This window comes from Papilio xuthus, unplaced genomic scaffold (assembly GCF_000836235.2).
Source record: "Papilio xuthus unplaced genomic scaffold, Pxut_1.1 DF827777.1, whole genome shotgun sequence".
NCBI lineage: Eukaryota > Metazoa > Arthropoda > Insecta > Lepidoptera > Papilionidae > Papilio > Papilio xuthus.
In genome coordinates, this window is record NW_013530872.1 from 6646551 (window position 1) to 6670078 (window position 23528).

Genomic DNA, 23528 nt, shown 5'->3' on the forward strand with positions numbered 1-23528 from the left:
CCTATATAGTCGCGATCGACCAGTTGGCACCTCTGATATAAGCAAGTCAATAATTAATCAACACATCTTGCACACAACTATTAGAAAAATCGCAAACTTGGGGGTGGATCGTGGTCAAGCGCTAGCTTATAAAACGTAAAAAACTTGATACTTTCCTCGATATAAGAATACTTACAGAGCTAGCTATTTATTAATAATTTCTTCGAGGTTGCAAATTTCGTAACGTACGATTTCTACAATTTCTTAAATTAACTTAATATCCATTAATTAAGATTATTTTCGATAAAATGAATATCGATACATACGAACATTGATATGATTTTATAGCATCTGTAGCAACGTTGCTCATCACTCCCAATCGTTCCATACTCCACCATCATATTAATTTTCATTCATTCATTCCAATTCATTCAGTCATTCAGTCTAAAAGTCACAAGATTCACGAAATCGCTAATATTTCTCATTTCAATTCATAGGATTCATGTTTCATGTAGATTGATGGTAATTGCAGTGCAGTGTTGAGATTGTATAACTTCGTAATTATTTTAGTAGTGAATATAAATTAGACATGTGCTTTTATGGTAGTCTCTACATAAGAATGGGATCATTGCATTTATTTTTTTAACTTGAATGGAGCCAGAAGGCAAAGTACAGAAAAGCATTGAATGATGCAGTCCATATTCTGGACAGGCAGAGTGTTATCACGTGCTATAAGAAATGGACTCTCGAGTCTCAATAGTGCTGCTGAATTAAACGTTTCGAATAAAAAACATCCGTATTTAGTTTCAGTGGTTTGTGGTTTTCCTAAAGATATTGCTAATGGAAGAACCCATAAAGGCCAGTTCGGAGACGACGCATGGTTCTCTTCACAATTTAGTAATGCTGATGTCATAGGTAAGCAAAAACTATGTTAGGGTTAATAATTTTGTTTTTATACAAACAAACAATAACTTTTTGTTATTACGTAGGTTGTTTGTCACTATTTTATTCTTTTACTTCAATTAGTTTTATATAAATGTGATTTTGAACTCTAAAGCCATAGAAATACAGTTTACATTTGAACAATAGAATTGAATTCCACGTTTAGGGGCATTTATTCGACAAAGCTAAAACCACGATAATTGATGCTATAAATTTTTTGTAAAATAAAACTAGATGAAACGGTATATAATATCAATTCATTCTTTAAAATAAACCAATTTGTGTTAAAATATATTTATTAATATAAATTATTTAATGAATGATCATCAGTTATTTGACCATATTTGTCATCATTGTTATTGTTATTTTATTAATTGTGATGGCTTTATATTTTTAATTTATTAAGGCAAAGGAAAGCTCAATGCCCTCTATCAACTTATCCTTTTATGATTCATTTATTGACATTATTATTATTCATAAGTCAATATTATGTAGATAATTATTTAGGTAAAGATGTAGAAAAAATGTAAATATTATATAAAAAGATTTTATTTAATTATCCTTGATCAATTTTCTACTGTAGAAATATTATAACAAAAGTTTATACATTCAAAGTAAAGTTACTGTTCAGATCATATAATTTTTGTGTGATTTTTTATAAGTAAATATTAGTAGATTTTTATTAATTTACTAATTTGGTTAACTTGTAAATGCTTGGTGTGGTTATGAATTAGGATATGGTGATGATAGTCAGATGGCAGAATTAGGAACCACACACCTTAGGTTGATAGGCTGTACCCCTAACCAATAGGTTATTGAAATATTATCTCAGTTTATTTAATGAGAACAATAGGGATGATATATTTTTGTATAAGTGTTTGAACAGTGAAAACCCATTGTAACAATAATAGTCTGGTAAAAACTGGTTGATACTGATTTGTCATAAAAGCTATGCATGAGCAAAACTGTCTATCAACCTATTGTTGACAATGCCTTTCCCGTTCTATAGTAGAAACTCAATTAACTGAACTAAGTGTTGTTGTTAGGCATCAAAGTAATTGTAATTTATAAGGAAAATCATGTTTTATGCAAATGTTCTATGTAACCTATGTGTTTATCATAAGAAACAAATTTATCAATGAATTTACCATATACATAGTCTACACCAGTTAGGCTTTAAAGCCAATATGGACTTACTAAAGTTTTTAACCACAACAACAGATATGGTACTAAGCAGTTACTACTTTTTTCTGTACAGGAGTTGCAGATGGAGTTGGTGGCTGGCGAGCATATGGCATTGACCCAGGAGAGTTTTCTTCATATTTAATGAGAACCTGCGAGAGACTGGTTCGAATGGGTCACTTCAAATTGTCAGAACCTGGGGACCTCTTAGCTAAATCTTATTATGAACTATTGGAACATAAGAAACCAATCTTAGGTAAACTTCTTAACATTATTATGGCATTACTTAATTTTATACACATACCCACATAATAATACTTTCACACAAATTTACTTTGCATTACACTGTGATGAAGAGTATCATATAAATGAAACTTTCTCTTTAAAATTGGAAAAGCTGTAGCTTCTAGAAGTTTCTATGGAACTATCATATACATAAATACTGTTAAATACTACAAGTACAATACTCTTAAATTCAGTTATGACTGAAATTGATATATTATGTGTTAAATCCAGAATATGTATGTTAATAACATTTTTGTTTTATTGCAGGTAGTAGTACAGCATGTGTGATGATCCTAGACCGTAACGAAAGTATAATGCGAGCGGCCAACATCGGTGACAGTGGTTACATGGTGGTGAGAGCTGGTCGGATTGTACACCGCTCACATGAACAGCAGCACTACTTTAATACACCTTACCAGCTTAGCTTACCGCCACCTGGACATGACAGGAATGTCCTTAGTGATAGGTGAGTTTATTAACATATTATTTATAAATTATCTAGCCAAGCCAGTTCCAGAAAAACATGACTGTATGACTATGATGCTTAGCAGAATAAGAATCAAATGACACCTGAATTGTCATCATTTTGCTTAGTCCTTTAGGCTGATCACAACAAGCTTGCTAGCTGTTATATATAATAGTATTCTTTTAATGTTGACCCTTTGCAATCCTATTGAGCTAATATTTAGTCATTTAAATGAGGCGTGCTTCTGAGCCAAAAATAAACACAAATTGCATTTTATTAGTGTAAAAAATATCTAAATTGAATAAGTCATTTTGGTAAACAACTGATAAGACAGTTGAAGTTCTTAATTGACGTGTTTTAAGCATTCACAGCTATTATCAGATTAGAAACAAGGCAAAAGGTCATTTCAATACATGTTGATAACAGTATAAACAAATCCAAGGCTATTCTATAATGATCCTAAGTGTGGCGGAAGTAATACAATTGTACTACAAATTTGTCTTTTCATTAGAGGTGTTACGTAACTAGTATGACAATACGTCATCATGGGTGCGGGACAGTCCCCCTTGTATGACTAACAACATAATCTAAGATTCATAAGACGTTTTATATCAATTGGATTATACACTATGAAATAGCAAGTTTGTAATATAACAAAAGTCCAGTTTCGTGTCCTCGAATATTTAAGAAAAAAAAAATAAACTTACAATAGAAAAAAAAATATTTGTTATGTTGTATAAATATCTCATATCATTGTAAGAAAGTTTGTTTATCCAAAAAATTCAAGGTGTTCCTCGTTAAAATAATACATGGTCACATTACGTGGTGTAGACTCATCTGTATTACATTAACATTGTAATAACGACTTTAACACTTTGAAATAAGGTTGAAAATTCTCGAACATTGTACTCTAGATATAACTGGTAAGTCAGTTGGATTCTACTGGATTGTACCAAAAAGATTTCGTTTATTTAAATTTGTTCTGGTATACGGCGACAGGGGAATGGCCTTTATGATTGTTGCTTGCTCTTGTTACAAGCTGTAGTGCACTTTTTGTGTTTGGCCAGACAGAGCAGACAGTTTACTAATTTTACGTATACCATTTTTACCAAGATTAGCATTTTAACCGTAAAAGTATTTTTAAAGGTAAAAAAAGATGATTTCGATTCGATTAAATAAATATTTCAGGCTTTTAATACTCTTGTTGACATCAAAATATACTTAAAATTTATAGTGGAATAATACTGTTGTCAACAACTTTTGATATAAAAACCATTTTTTTTCGGTGACCTATAAATAAAACGACCAAACGTCACCATGGCAATGTGTCAAGGAATTTATAAATTAGAATATACAAATGAAAAAGTACAGCAAATATAACCATTGATGTTTACAATAATATTGTAGCACTAACAAAGTATACAAACATTAACTCAATGAATGTTTACTCTTCGTGACCATTTAATCTCAATCAACTGTCATTTAGAAGAAAAATAAGCGTTCTCTTTTACTATCAGGGTACGAGGGCAATGCTTGAAGTGCAACTATCTACAAGCTTTTTAAAAACACATTTAACTCGGAAACTTTATGCATCCGAAACGGTTTTTTTTCCTGGGTATATTCTTAAATTAGAGTACATTATTGTGTTGTGGCGAGTAATCCCGAAGGCCATCGAAGTCGAGGGAGACCAGTGTCTGATGGATAGGTGGCGTAAATCGAGACGCGAAAAAAGCAAATAGGAATGGAAAACGTTACTGAACTAAGCCGAGGCACACAAAGCGCAGTTAAGCTAGAAGAAGAATAATATCCTAAAATGGGAGAGTAGTAGTCAGACCACATAGTGACTAGGAAACCTCGACTGTAACCATCTCTAACAGTCTTATATTAAACGCATAACATAATGTGTTACAAAAAGTTATCAATTAATATTAATAAATGGTTGCATTTAATTTACACAATAAAGTTTAAAATAAATTCACTGGAGTGGAACTATTTTTTGTAGCAGTAATTATTATTTCTGATGTGGTCAGGACGCGTGGAAGTCATGAGACTGGGCATCACAGTTCGCCGGTCATGTGCCCATTCCACCACCGGGCTTGTTGTGTACGACTGATCTAATATTAGAATTTTTAGCTTTCTGGATATTCGCCAGCTCTTAAATATTCACGTGCTTGCCCAAACTGTCATGACGCTTTTATTATTGTTATTTACATTATGTATAACCAAAATAAGATAACGGTAGCATGAATTGACACCATTTAATTGACACTTTAAATCAAGGTCGTCGGAGTATGGTGACCATTATGAAATTTATACTAGGATTACAGAACTTATTCTTGGCCTTATTCTACTTTATCAACCGCCGTCTCAATAACGAATATAGCACGATGCTAATTATTTTTTTTTATGGATAAGTTTGTGACTATCTAAAGCCTAAATGGTTAGACTAAATTTCAATAATGAGACATTATTCGATTCATTTTCTTCCACAGATTTTCATAGTCATATAATTAGTTGTTTTTAATTAGTACTTAAAATAAGTATTAATTATTTTTAGGCCGGAGTCAGCGGAGACCTCAGAGTTCCGTGTGGAGTGCGGCGACGTGATCCTGGTGGCGACGGACGGCGTGTTCGATAACGTGCCGGAGCCGGTACTGCTGGCTGAGATGAAGCGCGCGCATGCTGCGGCGGGCGCGGGCGCGGCGGGTGATGAAACCGAGGCACAGCGTCTGCAGGCCGTCGCCAACTCCATCGCGTGGATGGCCCGCAATCTGTCCTTTGACGGCTGCTATATGTCGCCCTTCGCTAAGAGCGCAAGACAGAATGGAATAGACGCTATCGGTAAGTTATAATCTTACTACTAAATTGTTTACTTATGAATGCGGATGTTAATATTATATAAATGGATGAATGATTGTTTGTTTGTTATTACATATCTCCAGAACAGCTTAATGGATATCGCTGAAATATGACATAGATGTAGAACATAGTCTGAAAGAACACATAGGCTACTTACTAACTTAAATTTTTATTTAATTTCGCGCGGACGGAGCCGCGGACAAAGGCTGTGTTCAATTATCCGTCTTTTTTGCTATCGTTTTTATGAAAGCTAAAAACAGTTAAAGTGAATATTATAGCATTAATTTTATCAGTAGAAGATAAAAATGCGTTGCTTTTTACAAATAATATTGGAAAGGAGAGAAAACTTCCGCTATTTTTACTAATTTCTTATACGCGTATTCGATGCGCCACTTAAAATATTTTTATATTTCTATAAATGTGAAATAGGGTTGCCAAAATGGTTTACAGTAATTGTGAAAATACTATATTTCCAATCTTTACTGCGATGCGTAAAATAAAATTTAAGGCAATAAAGCATAAACTCTTTTTTTCCTATCTAAACCGTTTCATACGTTTTTTTGTTAAAAAAGGTGGCAACCCTACACTGAAACAAAAGCATAAACAGCCTTGTGCTATTTACTTATCTGTGTTGTTTTTCAATTTCTTAAAAAGCAAGTAAATTGCGACCTGACTTAATTAAATATTTTACATTTATTAGTTACGGCATTGACAAATTATTTTGCAATTTCTCTTGTCCTAACAGACTATCAATATAAGCCGTTATTTTTAATACACCATGCAGTTCTTAAATTATCTATATATTCTGCCAGTATTTTGTTACCGCGGATAATATATGGTAGAAGACATAATTAGTTATTTCAATATGTGTCGCGTGTGCCTGCATGTGCTGATAAGATCTATAAAGGTTATGGAATGCAATCTCGAGCAACTTCTGCGTTGTATGCGCTGATAACTGCATTACGTAATTATAACGTATGCTAAACAATATTCTTAGTTTAGGATGTCTTGCGTAAAATAAGACCTCGGGAATAAACACATACAACAGGAAGATTTGAAGTTTCTTATAAATGCTAGTATAGTTGGCGGCGTTTGAGTTGGCACACCAAGCTTGAGAGCACTGTTGTGCCCCACGTGCCAAGTTAAACGCAAGTAGCGAGCAAGCAGCCACTTGAATTCGCCGAAATAGCGAAGCGACCGCTATCTATAGGCATCCGCAATTCCAGATGTTTTGCCTACGTTTTATCTATAATTAGTATGTACAGTCAAACAAGGATATCTGAACCGGCTACAGGTCTATAGTATACATAAATTTTCTTGCCTACAGGAGGAAAACCCGACGACATAACGGTGCTACTCGCAATCGTAGCGCTATGAAATTGTCCCGAAATGCCGCGATATTCGTGCCCGGACAAGATCACTTACGAAGAATTAGTAAAATTATAAAACGACACCAAAAAATTGCATATTTGGTTACTCAATGATAAAATATAGTTGTAATTTTTAGGATGTTATACAATTACGACATTGATGTTAATTAGAGGTCATCGAGGTGTGTCAGCCTAACACTAGTCGTTTGTGTGAAACTCGGGATTGTGTTTGAATCATAATGTCACTTTACAATTTTTTAGGTTATCTTTAAAAAAAATCAACTCTTTTTTAAATACACTTGTTATTTGATCCAAAAAATAAAAGGTACAAACATATTTTTAAATTATAATTGTTCTGATATTTTCCAATTTAAAAATTAATTTGCATTTCGTGTGACAAAACTGGTATTTTAATTACAGTCCCATTTAGTAAAAAAAAATTACCGGAGTCAATTAAAAATTGTTTTGCATTCATTTATTTTATCATTAAATGTTCTTTGTTATGCCTGAATTGTCTGATGAATAAGCAAATTGCATAGCAATAAAAGTTTTGAATCTTTTTTATAGTTAAATACATTTGTTTTTAAATTATTTCTATCTTTAATATATGTATAGACAATCCATAGATATTGTAAACATGGTCATAATAATTTCACAAAACATTCTTTATTCAAAAGAATAAATTTCTTTATGACAAACATTTGATTTAAAAAAAATATATCCAGTTGCTTTTGCCCATCGTTTAAAAAATTATCGAACGAGTTTGGTTATAACACATTGTATGTATTTTAGCTGACGTGGGTTATAAAAGAAATACTAGTTGTAAACTTGAATTTACTTATGTGATAGTATGGTGTAGTTAATTTTCTTTATGGCTGTAACTAATATCAGTATGGGTGATATCATTTGAGATCTTATTGTGTTATTTGCTACTTGAATGTATTGGTGAAAGACTGAATTAGTTTTATTATTTTCATAAAAAAAAAAACTGGAAAAATTTGTAATGTTATTTTTTCGAATCAATCACAAAAGTTTTATAAGCTTTGTACTTTAACGTATTTTGACGCAAATTCATCTGTTTAATATAGTTTTAGTTCTTGTTTTTTTAATCTTAACAAATATCAACTTCGTGACTCATTTCTTTTAATTGTAAATCATGATTCAACTACATTTTTAATTTTGTAAAAAAGTATGATAGCTCTTTATTTTGACTTAAAAGTATTGTTTTCTGTTGCAACATTAATATTCACTATTTAGATTGTAACGCCAGCTAAGGTAGGTAAATTTAATTTCATTTTGAAAACTACCCTCACTTTAAAAATATATGAATCAGGTAAATGCAAAAATCTCGCATCTAACTCATGTAAGAAACCTATGATTAATACATTTTAATATATTTATCTAATCAGAGCATTTACAAAGCTTTTGACTATCTTTCTGTTAAGGCTACAAAGTTCTTGGCTGAATATTTGTTGTGTTATAACTCATACATATTAATTTATTTTTTTATGGGACTGCGTGAAACTTTCCGTTTGTGTTGTATGGTGATTATGACATTACGAAGTGATATTTGAAACGTGAGATTCTACTTACTGTGGTTGCTCCGAGCTCAACGCTTCTTGCTCCGCACCAAAATTGTTTTGTAGATTGTGTAAAAAGTTGCAAATAAAAATTATGAATGTATATTTGATTTTTTTAAGTACAAAACTCTGTCCTCCTCTGGCAATTCGTATATGGCTTTGGAGATATATATTTTTCGTAACCGGAAAAAAACAACTGAAAATTGTTAGTCAAATTAGGTGAAATTTTAATGAACAGCAGATATGTAAAATTTATCTTCTAAATGGGGTTTCTGAGACCGATATTGTTATCTCTGTTTCGTCTAAAATAATGGCAAGGATGAATGTTTTATACAAAGATTTTGGCCTCAGAAATCTACGGGTGCTAAGAAAAATTAGTTTCTTCCAATATTTTAGAATAGATAGAACTTTCTATGTGTTAAAAAAGGTAAGAACCCTATGTTTAAAAACTTTAGGTTTTAGTAGGGAATGGTATATAAAGGATGTCAGGTAAGAACATAAAATCTTCAATAGAATTTAAGTAAAATCAAAAATAACTAACACACTTTTTAAAATCTTAATTTTATTATATTTACGAGTAATTCCACAATCTATAAATAAATTACATGAACCATATATTCCTTCCTTACAACTTATAGAGCTGCTGCCTCTCTACAATATTATTATTTTTAAATCCCTTTCTACTACAAAAATAAAAATATTTGGTATGATGTTCTGCAATGGAATAGAAATGAACACTGTGTCATCTTTGGTACGTAAAATACTTTGAGATTAGTTTCATTCTTCACATTTAAATATAACAAGAAATTTTCATTGAAATTTAATAATTAATTTCATCACAATAGATGAATAAATTTACATAAAATGCAATATTTACCATTTATATGGAGATCTATCTTAGATATTACGATTATACATATTCTAATTTCGATTTCTTTCTCATGAAACGAATAAGCATGGAAGATACATTGCAATACTAAGAAATTCTTCTTAACTAATAAAATTAAAAACTAAATAGTAACTAAAATAACATACATGTTAATAAATTGTACATTTACACAGATTCCTTACGCCCAGTGATATTTATATTCAACTTATCGTTCTAAATTTGCATAAAATGGATCGTAAATTATCTATTTTGAGCGGCATTGCGTCCAATCTCCCAAATTATAGTCCAGGCTGCTCATTAGCCATGTCAGGGAGATGTTCATATTCCGGTGCATCAGGTGCTGGGTCAAGAAGTTTTTTTCTAAAACGAAAAGGCCAAAAATAAGTGTGCTGCACTGTTCTAAAAATTCTTTCTCTATCTTACATTGTGGCTCTTGTAAGAAGAGAATAAACAGTACTAAAAGAGAAGTAATAGAGTAAGATCACATGACCTGCACAGTTGCATGCAGCTACACGAACAATAAATATTATTTCAGTAGAAATTGTAATGAGAAATAAGCAGAAATTCCATTCACATGGTAATGGTAATATGAATTTAGCCTTGAACTGTCAACCATAAATTTATGTATGCATACTTACAGAAATTCAGGTGTTTTCAAGAACTTTTGACCTCCTCTTTGTCTTGGCAAAACATCTTCTAAGAAGAAATATATATGTCCGATAGCCATGCCTACTAAATCAACAGATATTGCATTACCAAGTAAAACCGAGAAACCTAGCAATACCCATGGAAGATATGGAGCCTGGAAAACAAAATATAAATAAAAAAACCACATCAAAATATAGAGATTTAAAGAAGCAAAGGTTGTTTCAATACCTGGAAATTCATGAGACCAAAAAAGTTCATGCGAACGAATATATTTCGACGAGACCATACATACACAATCATAATAGTGAATGCTTGACCTAAAAATAATAAATTAACAAAAAATGCAGACAACTGTAAATATTTGTTAAGGAAAATAACCATTTTGTTAAAAAATACTCAGATTATACTATGAACTTCTATGTACTATGAAGTAAATCAGAAAAGGGAGAGAAACGATAAAATAGTTTGTCAGATATATAAAATTTGCAGTACACAGTTTTAACAATTAGTATAAAATAAGTTATGCATAAGTTATATTTTTCCAAATAAAATCACTAGCTAGTCAAATTTATGTGTAATTCTTTCAAGAAACTTACACTATGCTTGGTCACCTAAAATAGCATAGATGTAGAACATAGTCTGGATGAACGCATAGGCTACTAATTAAGTTTTTTTAACTCCGCATGGATGGTAACAAAAGGATACAATCATCAGTGTTCCACCAAAGATAAACATGACAACGAAATCTGCTGTCCTCCCTCTGAAAGATCCTTCCTCCAACATTCTACAATATCTGTATGTAAATATCATATTAAAGAAAAAATTAAATCCTAAATTTCCAAAGAAAAGGAATGTTGTCAGCAAACGCCATATTTGAATCTTCTTCAAAATAAGGTTTGGATTGAAGTATAGTTGAAATGGTGAAACAAGGTCCAATTGCTGCAATCAAAAAATATACTTTAATGTGAGATACCATTATCTAGACAAATAGGATAGGATGGGTTGATCAAGTGCTAGCTTATCCAGTGTAAAAAAAAGATATTGGGATTACAATGAAATCCAAAAAAACATCTAATTGGCGCTCTTTTGTTTTTTAATCTTATTACACCAATTTTTTTTAAAATCTTTTCATGACCTGACCACCTTTACATACAAAATAAATTCGCAAATGTTTCACCACCAGGGCCATGATGGGTCCATACAAGATGTACTCTAAAATATGGTACAAAGGAAAACACTTAATACTAACCACAGCCAGTGTTGTGATGACACAAGCGGTGGTATAAGCTCTAGTTACGGGAGGTACGAGCATATACTCTTGATATAGTGTTTGATATGCCATTTTTACAAATACTGAATAATAGCACTACACTATAACCACATATTCATATTCATTTCTTAAATTAAGTCAAATTCTAATCAGCTTCAAAACGATTGGACCACATCATAGTTAAAATTGTAGGTACTTATAATCGCAATAATGATAAAAATATAATGATTGCTGCCTTTTATTATAAAAATGACATTGACAGCTCAATTCCGTTTATAATTAAGAATTATATACGCCAAGCCGGTTTAAAATATAATATTAAATAATCGGATTAATACATTTATGACAATATTTGTTTTCCTTGGGTTATAATCTTTTTATAATATTTGTAATGATCCAACTAAATAACAAATAAACTGTAAAAAATATGAAACTTGTTTTGACAGCTTTCTAGGAATGTGGGAGCTTGGCCTATATGTCAAACCAAATGTATGTGACAAGTGATAAGTTACAAAATTTGTATAAAAAATACTCTTTTGTATTGAACTTTATGCACCATAATTATGCGAGACGCATGCGATTAAGCAAGAGTGTTCTTCATCTGGTATAATTCACCCAAAAACTAAAACGTGTAAAAATGGATACAAAAGAAGTTGTCGACCACTTGGTGGCTCTAAAAGTCATGAGACTTACTAAACCTGCTCTGATCAGTCCTAAAATAGTAACGTGTGATTTTAAGGATTTACCCGGGAATATTTTAAATAACTTTTTGAAAGACGATGCGACGTCAGTGGTGCAGATGGAAACTTTAGCAGCAGGTCAATTCCTCTTATTACCTCAAAGTTTTGGTAACATTTATCTGGGAGAAACGTTTTCATGTTATGTTTGTGTACACAATGAGACCTCGCAAGCTGTGCAGAGTGTGTCTATAAAAGCTGATTTACAAACAAGCTCGCAGAGGATTCCTTTATCAACCCAAAATCAATCTCCAGTGATGCTGGATGTCGATGAAACGCTAGGTGACGTTATTCATCATGAAGTTAAAGATTTGGGCACACATATTTTAGTATGTGAGGTAACATATATGTCAAATTACAATACATTAGCCTCGTTCAGAAAATTCTTTAAATTTGAAGTCATGAAACCTTTGGATGTCAAAACAAAATTTTACAATGCTGAATCTGATGATGTCTTCTTAGAAACACAAATACAGAATATCACCTCGGGTCCGATAACTCTTGAACAAGTCTCTCTTGAGAGCTCTCAACATTTCTCAGTACAGTCACTGAACGAAGTTGACAAAGATTTATCAGTTTTTGGTTATGTAACTTTACTACAACCACAAGAAAGTTGCCAATATTTGTATCGATTAACACCAAAGGAAACAATATCTAGTGAAACCAAGCTCATAGTAGCTCCGAAGAATATTGGAAAACTAGATATTGTATGGAGATCAAACTTAGGAGAGAAAGGAAGACTGCAAACCAGTCAGTTGCAAAGAATAACACCGGACTATGGAGATATAAGGCTGTTGTATGTGGATTTACCTAGTAAAGTGTCTGTTAATGAGCCATTTAATTTTAAATGCAAGATAGTTAATGCAAGTGAGAGAACCTTAGATTTAATATTGAAATTACGTTCTCTTCAAGATTCTAGTCTTTTATGGTGTGGGATATCCAATAGGAAGTTAGGGCCATTAGAACCAGGTGGTGTCAAATATATTGATCTAACTGCTCTACCAATAAGTACAGGTCTACATGTTATTACAGGAGTATCACTAGTAGATTTATTCTTAAAAAGAACATATGATTATGATGACTTGGCATCAGTTTACGTTTTTTAACATGTAAACGCCACTCCAGTCACAAGTGACCAGATCCCTGCCTGCATTTAATCGCCGCATAGGGCACATGTGACCTCAAGGTTTTTTGTAATAACTGCAGTACCCAGCTTCTGATTGAACCCTAAACCAGAGTTTGAAGATTCAACATTTTGCATGTATTTCCAGTAAGAAGTCTTTGTGTTTTATTCTATTTCTACTGTAAAGTTTAATATGTTTAATAAAAAGCTTTTTAAATTTAAAATGTAGTAATTAAAACTTCTATCATCTAGTCTTTTAAATAAGCAGAACTTAAATTTTCCTTGCAATAGTGGTTTTTGTTAGGTATATAGGTTTTAAACTATATTGTAACATTGTACAATGGTCAAAAATTATTTTACATAAAAATGTGTAAATTAACTTCTATAATTCTGTTAGTTAGCTGTAAGTTGTCCCATTAATAAATAAAATAAAATAATCAATCCATTAGTTGTTAAAGTTTTGGATTATGCAAGCTGTATAAGTTAAGTATTCTTAAGTGATAATTATTTATCTTATACAGTAGAACTAATGCGTACTGTTTACATTGATTACAGTGTGTTCTTGTAATATGTACTTTGTAATTTTATGTGAAATTATAACTGTATATTATTTATTTACGAATTTAATTAAATACAAGTTGTGTCTATATTTTATAGTAAAATTTCGTTTCTATTTCACTTGTTTTCTTAATAAAATCCCTTTTAAAAATAGATCTTACTAATCTGAAAAGAAAGAGGAAAAAAGAGTTGGATGAAATCTGTGGCACTTAGCTTTAGCCCAGTTAGAACCATATTTTCATCGTGTCGTTGCCTAAGTTCAGTGTGTTTGGTGATTCCTAGATCATTTGCGCAACAGCTGTTTTTTTTTCAAAATCAAATGAATATTAAGTATTGTTCTGAGCAAGAATCCAGAGCTATAAAGGTTTTAAAAAATCAACATGTGTCAACTGTCACTGTCATTTAAGCTAACAGTTTACTGAAAGTTCACAACTTCACCCATCTTGCATCCATCACTTTTACTCGTAAATCACCATCACCGAAGAGTCAGAATAAGGAAAAGCAGTCAAAGCTGTATGAAATAAAATGGTTTTAATCAAAGAATATAGAATTTGCATGCCTATGACTGTTGAGGAGGTAATATTGTTGTGAAAATCATTAAAAAAAATTCTGTTTTAAGAGTTACAATGTTACAGTTATATGCGCTTCCAATTTAGTCAACGTATTTGCGTTTTAATTTTAGTATCGCATAGGCCAACTATATATGATAGCTCGTCATAGCTATGAACAATCAAATAATGGCGAGGGCGTGGAGGTAATCGCCAATGAGGAAGTAAATGACGAGGTTAATGGAACAGGACAATTTACTGAGAAGAGGATACATTTATCGAGGTTTGAGCAGCTTTCAATATAAATATCGTTGCTGCATAGGACCATAATATCCTTTCTAATGTATGTTTTATAAGAAAATATGTTTTTAAAGCATTTGACTGTGCATATTGTGAAAACGTTTTTGTGCACTGTTTCATCTCAGTAATTCTTCAATTTTATTGTTAAACGTTAACCCCTTAAAATGTAAATAACAGTTATCTGCACGTTCTTTACAGTCACCTTCCTTATTGGATCCAGTCTTTCCTTCCAAAAATATTTTATATAACAGAAAAAGCATGGAATTATTATCCATACACAATAACGGGTGAGTTAAAGCCTTATATGCAATGTTTATATATGATTGTGTTACTTTTATGTATTTATAATTCATTTTATTGTTTTCATGGACCCGAACATATAAAGAGTATACGGTATGTAATTTAAAACTAATTCTTGAAGTAATTCTTTTATTATTATTGTATTTAAATATATTTACCTTTTTCAGTGTTCTTTCATCCCAAAGTTCTCCATTTCTATTCAAACTAGATATGAGGATAATAATGGAACATCAGAAAATGTAAGCTGACAAATACAATATAAATTCATATTTCTACTAAGTTTGTCCTTAAAATTTATGAATTATTATATGTTTATAGTCATATAAAAACAATACGAGAGTTGACAGCACAGGAGACCGAAAGACTGGCAGCAAATAAAGAATTAGTTGAGCTATTCAAAGGGTTAATGCTGCCAGTATCTTTGGAACTTTGCCTAAAGGGATTCTTTTTAATAATATATTTTAGTTAATTATTAAGTATTCCTTAGTTTGTATTAGTTTAGCTGTAACTATATTAATTTAATATACTTCTTTCAGTGTCTTGGATTGACATCTGAAGAAAGTGAATCAAGGCAAGTTGATTTTATAGATATAGCATATGATGAAATCAAACCACACCATTATAAAGAGGCTGAGGATCCCAAGTTTTATAAATCTGAGAAGTCGGGCAGGGGACCTTTACCCGAGGGCTGGATGCAAACACAACAACCCATTATGTGCTGTTACAAAAGTGTAAATGTCAAATTTGAAGTTTGGGGCCTACAAACAAGAGTGGAAGAGTATGTACAAGGGGTATGTATTTCTGTTTTGGTCATAATTTGGTATATTTTATTAGATTTTTGCTTATAATAATACTAGCCTTAGCCAGCTACTCTAGGTTTTTCTAGCTAGGTTTAAAAATAAACTTTATTAGTAGCCTCTGTGTTCTTTCATTCTAAGTTTTACATCTGTGCCAAATTTCATCAAGATCTGTTAAGCTGTTCCGGAGATACATTCTAACAAACATTTATCCATCAATTTAAACATTCGCATTTATAATATTAGTAATATGTATGGTCATTTGGTAAATTTAGAATAACGAAAAAGGTGATGCATTGTTTTTATGTGTTTGAATTTGTTTTGTTTCTGTAGGCAATCAGAGATATCCTATTGCTTGGCCATCGGCAGGCATTCACTTGGATGGATGAGTGGTACAATATGACTATTGAAGACGTCAGAAATTATGAGAAAGATATGCAAGAGAAGACCAACATGAAGGTATGTATCTTCACCATTTCCATTACAGAAACAAAACATATGTTCTTATCATTTTTGAACAATACAGAGACATTACAGTCGAACCTGGGTAAGCAACAAGCCACTATAAGTGAGAGTCATTGTCCGGTCCTGACAGACAATTTTTATTAGCGATAAACTAGGATTAGAGAAAATGCTCTATACGCGAGAGACATATTGTCCCTTAGACTTTCATTTATCCTGTTACTACTGTATGTTTTTGTTAATGGCAGGTAAAGAAAAGAAAAAAGAAAGAAAAATTGTATTTGATGTGAAAATACTTTAAATGTTTCCAGATAAAGGTTTGCTTAGAGAATACCGAGGAATCAGAGAAAGCCAAGGAAACATCTCAACCTCAAACTCCGAAGTCTCCGAAGACTCCAAAGAGTGGTTCCAGTACACCATCAACTGAAGGCAGGTCGTGGTTCAACTGGTCATAAATTATATCAAACAATAGTTAATTAGATCTCATTGTAGTAACAGGGTTATGTTTCTATATGTGTATAACTGTTGATTTGAACCAAAGAGCAAAGAACATATAAATACTTTTCCAACAACTTTTTGTTATTAAAAATAGCTTTACACAATTCTTTCGTTCATCCATTTGCGCAATTTAAAAGTGGTACAAAGTTTTCGCTTCAATAATATAGAGATTACGAACTACAAAGTACTAAAACACTACACACTACGAACTACAAACTACTAATAATTCTTAGGGCGCAGTTTCATTATTGCGAAAGATTTCTATTCATGCATGCCTTAGGACTTGCACATTAGAATCATTTTCATTAGTTGTTAGGGTCCGTATACGTCTTGTAATATTTGCCGCGCCTTATACTCGGCAACTGATTCTCCATACGACGTTTGCTTTACATCAACCCATGTATTTTATTAAGACAAGCTAGAATAGACTGAAAAACTCAGTCGCTTCAAAGAGAGATAAACGTATTGTATTCCCATACGTTTGTCTCGCTCTAAAGCGACTGTCGAGCGTTTTTCGGCTTATGTCAAAATTAACCTTACTTTTAGCTCGTATACAGTACGGTCCTAAGGACTAATGAAACTGAGCCTTAATAGTAGTGTTAGGAAGAATATCCGACACTGTGTCGGTGTTCTGGAGCAACACTAGTCTTATTGAAATGTCGACGTTTATGTCCCCTCACTAATCATTTTGACACTTGTCTTTGTAAGACGCGCCATTCGCGCCAAAAGATTCTAACTAACAATGTCTAAAAGTAGTAATACTAAAATGCAGATAAATGAGAATATATTAAGTTCTAAATAATGATGTAGTTATTAAAATAACAGGGTAAGTACTTACTCATGATTCGAATCGGTTACCATCTAATTAATTTTATTGTAAATTGTATAGTATTATTGAAAACATTGTCATTTTAGGAAATATAGTTTTTTATAAACAAATATGTAATGTTTCGTTATTGTTACTAACATTTTTATTTAGTAACTCATCTTATTTATAAATAATACAATCAGTTAAATAGGCCTATTTTATTACCATAAGTTAATAAATTTTCGTTGATAATTTTTTTTACATGTAAAATAATGTATTTCATACATTAAGTTAAATTAAGTATGTAATGAAATTTATTTAATATTCTTTTATATGATTACAAATATTAGGTTGTTATCTAGGATATAATAAAATATAATTCACTCAATGTGTATAGTATTTCAAAGTATTAGAAATGAAATATAGTTCCCATGTTAGTGTGTCCAAAACAAATGTAAATTTATTTATGGTTTCAAGTTTCAACTATTCAACCAAAAATTATAATAGATACTTTTATAAATTAATGTTACCAAATGTTTTATATTGATGTGATTAAGTAATACAAACTATTTTGTTGAAGACTTTAATATTTTCTCACAATTCAAATTCCGATTACTAAAAATAGTAAAATAACTTTTTCTGATTTCTTTTATTTTTCTGTTTCTATTTGATGTTAATTTTTTCATGTTGTGTTTAAATTGTTAAAACTTTTATATGCTTACATTCCGAATGGTGATTTTCAATTTTTTTTTTTACCATAGAAAATATGATATTTCTTAATATTTGAAAAATTAAATTGGGTATAACAGAGTTTTCATATGTATTTGGATAGTACCATGGATATACCTGAATATTATGATTTTCAACGAAGCATCTGCAATATACTAGAATAATAATAAATTTACCATAAAACATAGTATATTTCGTTAATTACTATATACTGTAATACTCATATCTCCATATATATTTCAATATCCTAAGATTTATGTCCAAGTGCCTACATTTTAAGTTTCACCTCGCAGTGTTGTGCGTTATATATAATATTTATATGTATAAAATATAGTACACTATATGTTTAAGTAAATTGATATTGTTGTTTCAAAATATACTCGATGTCACTCCAATTTCTATTTCATTTATTTATTTTAACGTTAGAACCACTGGGGGGCTAGACGAAGCGATTCCATGATATGAGAAATTCAAAGAAACGAGAAATGTACGAAACTGACACGCGACAATTACGTGACTTATCGAAAGTTATTGTCAGTTCCATACATTTTTGATCTTCTTTATGGAATTGCTTCGAAGCGAATGCACTTTGTCTAACCCCGTTGTTCTCTATGAATAGATAAGCGATTGCCTGGAAATGACAGTACTTGCTTCGTTCCAATTAAAAAGCGCCTGTTGATGTTACATGACAGTTAATTATATCTATATTTTTAGTTCGGTTCCCCACCACCGCTACCATCAGCGCTACAATGGCGAAAATCAAATAGGCACAAAATACTACGACTTACAGCCAGTCTACTTATATAGGGCAGTGGTTACAACCGACTATGAAATTAAAGCAAGGTATTATTATTTTTTTGATTCCGCGTTGAAGTAAACACGCTTAATAAGTAAACTAGGTGTTCATCCAGAGTAAGTTCTAAATTTACCCCAAGTTTCCGTGAGATCCATAAAGTTGTTTTGGAGATACCTTCTAACGTCCAACTATACATTTAAACATTTGCATTTACAAAAAGGTTAAATGGCGAAGAAATAAAAGGATTAATTATTTGGGTTGTAATTTTCTAAACAAATAAAAACTATGGTGTTTCTTTCGCAATAATTTCCATAGTACGGTAAATCCAAGGTAGATGCATACCAATACTAGTGTATACCCCTGGTACGGTTGGCACCGCGCAGCTCAATCCGTAGCTGCTGATTCCATGTAGCTTTCCTGCGCACATTAATGGTCCACCAGAGTCACCCTACGATAAATCCTCAATATTATAAATGCGAAAGTAACTCTATCCGTCTCGTTTTCGCGCGAAACTACTGAATCGAATTAAATTAAATTTGATATACAGGGAGCAGCCTGAGCAAGGACATAGGTTACTTTTTATGAAAAAAGGGTTGAAAGAAGTTTATATCTATTTATAGCAGGTTTATAAATTTTGAATTCGTCCGTGCGGGATTAAAGAACATTTTTAAATTAAATTAGTAGTGTTGTGTTCTTTCGGACATTTATGCCAAATTTCATCGAAATCTGTTGAGCCGTTTTGGAGATACATTCTAACAAACATTCATCTATCCGAACGCATTTATAATATTAGTATAGATAATACCTGACAGGTGTCCTCTCTATTGCCAATTGCACATAACATACCATAGTCAAACCTAGGCGCTACATATAAGCCTAAAATGTCAGTGCATTCATCAAGTGAAATTATTTTTAATCTCGCGGCTTTCAAACGCTCCGGTATTATTTCTGTTTTTGAATCTGTGGTACCATAGCCGTATGCGAAGCATTCACCTGTAAATTATAATATTACGAGATGATTAAATTAAAAACAATTTTTTGTATCTTCTACAAAATTTAATGGGTGAGTAATTAGAAAGTTTTTAAATGTAGGTAGATTATAATGTCGACTATTAGTTTAGATAAGATGGAAGATTTAAACGAAACGTAAGAACGAAATCTTGTCAGTGTCGCGACTATTAAATGTAAGTAAATTAATGTAATAATTAAATGCTGCATTCGTGTGACGATTTTGTATAAATTGTTGTTGCTAATTTTGCTCATTGATTTATTGTGTTGCTGTCACAATATGGAAAATTGATTGCCTCGTTGGCACTCGTGATAATCCAAACCAAGTGTTGCAGTAATAAATGAGGTGATTTAAATTTGTTAAATTCTTATGCTCAGAAGTCATCATGTTCATAACTTAATTAAATCTATTGTTCTATACAAAAAAACATGGATTTTCATGTAAGGGTAGTCCTTAGCTCCTTAAATACAGTTTTTACTAGTTAAACAGTTAAGGCAACATGGAATTGTAAACTTAGTGGGTAATAATAAAGATTTTCATTTTTTCATTTTCATCCTTCATTGTGCTCGTTAGAAATGTAAATCTAAAAACTATCTATTATGAGTTGTCTACTTTTGTAATAATTTAAAGTTTTGTATGCTTACTTTTAAGTTACTTATGTATGGGGAGAGGTTGTATGTATGAAAGAGAAAGACCAAAGAAAGTATGGATTGGATTTTATTTATTTATGTACCTCACATAAATAAATAAATAAAATAAATACTGAGCCGATCCTCCGTAGAGTAAGGTTGATGATGTATGGGTAGAGGTTATTTGTATAATTTCTTTGTTTATAGTTACCTGATAAACCAAACGATGTGTTGGGTAATATATTGTCGTCTGTCCAATTGATATTGTGTGCGTCGAGGTGTATCCGAAGCAAGGCGATGTCGTGCGCCCGAGTATATCTGAAACCATACAAAGCAACGCTAAAACGCTTTGCCACCTTGACATAATATACAAATCTAATAATGATTTACACACTTTAAAGACTATAGTGCAAAAATATATAGTATAACTGTCGCCCGCGACTACGTTCGCGCGAAATTAAAAACAATATTTAGTAAGTAGTCTATGCGTTCTTCCAGACTATGTTCTACAACTACGCTGAATTTCAGCGAGATCCGTTCCGGAGATACCTTGAAACAAACATCCATTCATCCATCTAAACATTCGCATTTATAATATTAGTAATATAGAACATACTCTTTCTGCATGTCGGTTAAAAGTTTATACTTTGTACCAGTAACCAGGTAGGTATTTCCCTTTTTAAATATTAGAATTCAAATCATACTTGTCATATTCCGAGTGTTTGATGATTTCCAATACCGTAGCTTGTCGCGTATCATCACACAAGTTGCTGAGCTGCAGCACGTATTGACACGGTGCTTGTACACAATGAGCAGCTGTCAATGCAACCTCTTTGGTCACCAGCACCGCACCACACAAATGGCGGGAACTGTCACGCAACGATACCACGCGAATTTGAGAACCTTGAATGCAATCAAATTAAACATTTTCATTTAAACATTTACATCTCAAGTTAGATAAGATAGTATTTTTCTCGTTTATCACATTTTATTTACCACAATCAACTTCTACGCCACCAATAACTCGTTTAACTCTATTACAATCAGTTGTTAAAATAGTTAAACTTATTATTAATATTTTTACTGTAACGTATTGAATCCGAGTTATGTAAGTAGACATAATAATGCGACGGTTATCTATTTTACGTGCGAAATATTACATAATTATGTAGTTCATACATTGAATCTATGCGTAGTTTTAGTCGTATGAAATAATCGTGATACATTCATCCTTTATGACGGGATTAAGCAGCGGTTAGTGTTTCGGATGCCTGTGTTCGAAAGTCTCACTGTTGGTCGATTCCCTAATTCTAAGGATTGTGACCTCTCCTTTTGACCTTTCTTACAATGTTTCCATGCTCAGATCGTGCAAGGTAAACTATATAACAATTGTCGCTAAAGGTTAGGGTTGACGACCTCAGAATAAAAATTAAGATCAATTTGACAAATTAATGTTACAGAAATTCAAAAGTTATTAATATTAGTATCTCTTGTGGATTATAAAACGTACTTTTTCATATGACCAAATATATGAAATATTAAATATGTTTAATAAATATATGGCCTACATATCGCATAAAAGGCTAACTTGAAGACGTGGGCGGCTTAACGTGACTATATTGAATCCGTAGGAGTGAACGTAACAATTTTTATAAATATTTTTACCAAACCCAAACGCCTTCCTTCTACCACTTTTTACTTCACTTTTCTTTATTCATTCCGTTGGATTTATAATTGCGTTCAGGTTTAAGGTTAGGGGATCTTTTTTTTTGTTTCAGAGGGGATTGCTTTAGGCATCTCTCCCCGAATGGGAGCATACCCACTAAACCCCTCTGTTCCCTCATAGCCATAATGTGGTACGCCACGGGATCGTGTTAACTTACCACCGCAACGCCCCACTGAAGGTTAGGGGACCTGCTAAGTATATATGCTCTTGGAGTTTCTGTCTCAAAGAGTTATGGTTTATTTATAGTAAGCATTAGTTGGTTGACCCTATAACTAAAATAAATACTTACATTTCTAGAATAATAGACAGTATCTTCCTACAATCACAAAATATTCAAGTTTCTTATCTTTTGTGTAGATCGTCGTATTTACTGCGATGGAGTCTGGCCGCGGAGGCGGTGCGTAGGTGTTTGTTTGGTCAAAAAGCGAAACTTGTTACCGACATATTAATTGATTTATTATTAATCAAATTAAGTAATTTTTAATAATGTTAGTAATTAAATAATTAATTTATTAAAGTGAGAGCAAAATTAAGGTACCTTGCTGACGTGTTCAATGCCAATGACTTGTCTTCGAAATGCCTTTAGTACATATAAGTTCTTGTTTTTAGTGACATTTGAGTAAAGAAATTTAGTTAGATTCCACTGTGAAATACAAAGAACGCTGATGGAATATTTTATTGTTCTTATAATATACAAAGTGGCAGGGAGCGTTATTTGACAGTTGATTGAAATAAAAACAATTTTTCAAGTTTATCATAACTTTTCCATAGTTTTCATAGAAATCATAGACGTCTTTTAAGCTATACTTGAAAGTCATAAAAAACAGTAGGTGCAATGTTTGTCAAGTAACTAATTTTTCTCTAGCAAAGAAATACGCATGTATTTCGCTACGCCTGCAATCCCTATCATCAGTCTTACCTACATTTATATTACACGTTACCCTAATTCACTAAAAAGCAATACATTTGTATGGAAGTTATTAATCATAGGGGAGTGTACAAATAAACCACTTTTAAATCGATCGTTGTATTTTTAAA

The 23528-nt window shown here is 31.9% G+C and overlaps 5 protein-coding genes across 5 annotated transcripts; 3 read left to right on the plus strand and 2 right to left on the minus strand.

The window, feature by feature from the left end:
- Positions 1-420: 420 nt before the first annotated feature.
- LOC106116009 (protein phosphatase PTC7 homolog) lies at positions 421-7402 on the plus strand. Its single transcript, XM_013309709.1, has 5 exons — positions 421-894; positions 2180-2359; positions 2656-2854; positions 5412-5695; positions 7041-7402. Exons 1-5 carry the CDS (start codon positions 666-668, stop codon positions 7088-7090), a joined length of 942 nt encoding a protein of 313 aa, XP_013165163.1. The 5' UTR covers positions 421-665; the 3' UTR covers positions 7091-7402.
- A 1850-nt stretch (positions 7403-9252) lies between these two features.
- On the minus strand, positions 9253-11625 carry Der-2 (Derlin 2). The gene is given in 5 exon segments (NM_001311910.1): positions 9253-9912; positions 10191-10354; positions 10429-10551; positions 10906-11139; positions 11450-11625. Coding segments are annotated over 5 exon segments (696 nt in total). The 5' UTR covers positions 11543-11625; the 3' UTR covers positions 9253-9830.
- A 305-nt stretch (positions 11626-11930) lies between these two features.
- On the plus strand, positions 11931-13875 carry LOC106115598 (trafficking protein particle complex subunit 13). Its single transcript, XM_013309030.1, has one exon. The coding sequence runs from the start codon at positions 12108-12110 to the stop codon at positions 13311-13313; it is 1206 nt and encodes a 401-aa protein (XP_013164484.1). The 5' UTR covers positions 11931-12107; the 3' UTR covers positions 13314-13875.
- Positions 13876-14296: 421 nt separating this feature from the next.
- On the plus strand, positions 14297-17713 carry rdgBbeta (cytoplasmic phosphatidylinositol transfer protein 1). Its single transcript, XM_013309060.1, has 8 exons — positions 14297-14464; positions 14571-14719; positions 14935-15023; positions 15122-15129; positions 15204-15275; positions 15573-15827; positions 16167-16292; positions 16607-17713. The coding sequence occupies exons 1-8, from the start codon at positions 14414-14416 to the stop codon at positions 16748-16750; spliced, it is 894 nt and encodes a 297-aa protein (XP_013164514.1). The 5' UTR covers positions 14297-14413; the 3' UTR covers positions 16751-17713.
- Positions 17714-18940: 1227 nt separating this feature from the next.
- LOC106115581 (arginine esterase) lies at positions 18941-21674 on the minus strand (the record flags this gene model as incomplete). The annotated part of the gene is made up of 4 exons (XM_013309009.1): positions 18941-19574; positions 19932-20119; positions 20976-21082; positions 21469-21674. Coding segments are annotated over 4 exons (666 nt in total), but the record flags the coding sequence as incomplete, so codon positions are not given.
- Between the last annotated feature and the right edge of the window lie 1854 nt (positions 21675-23528).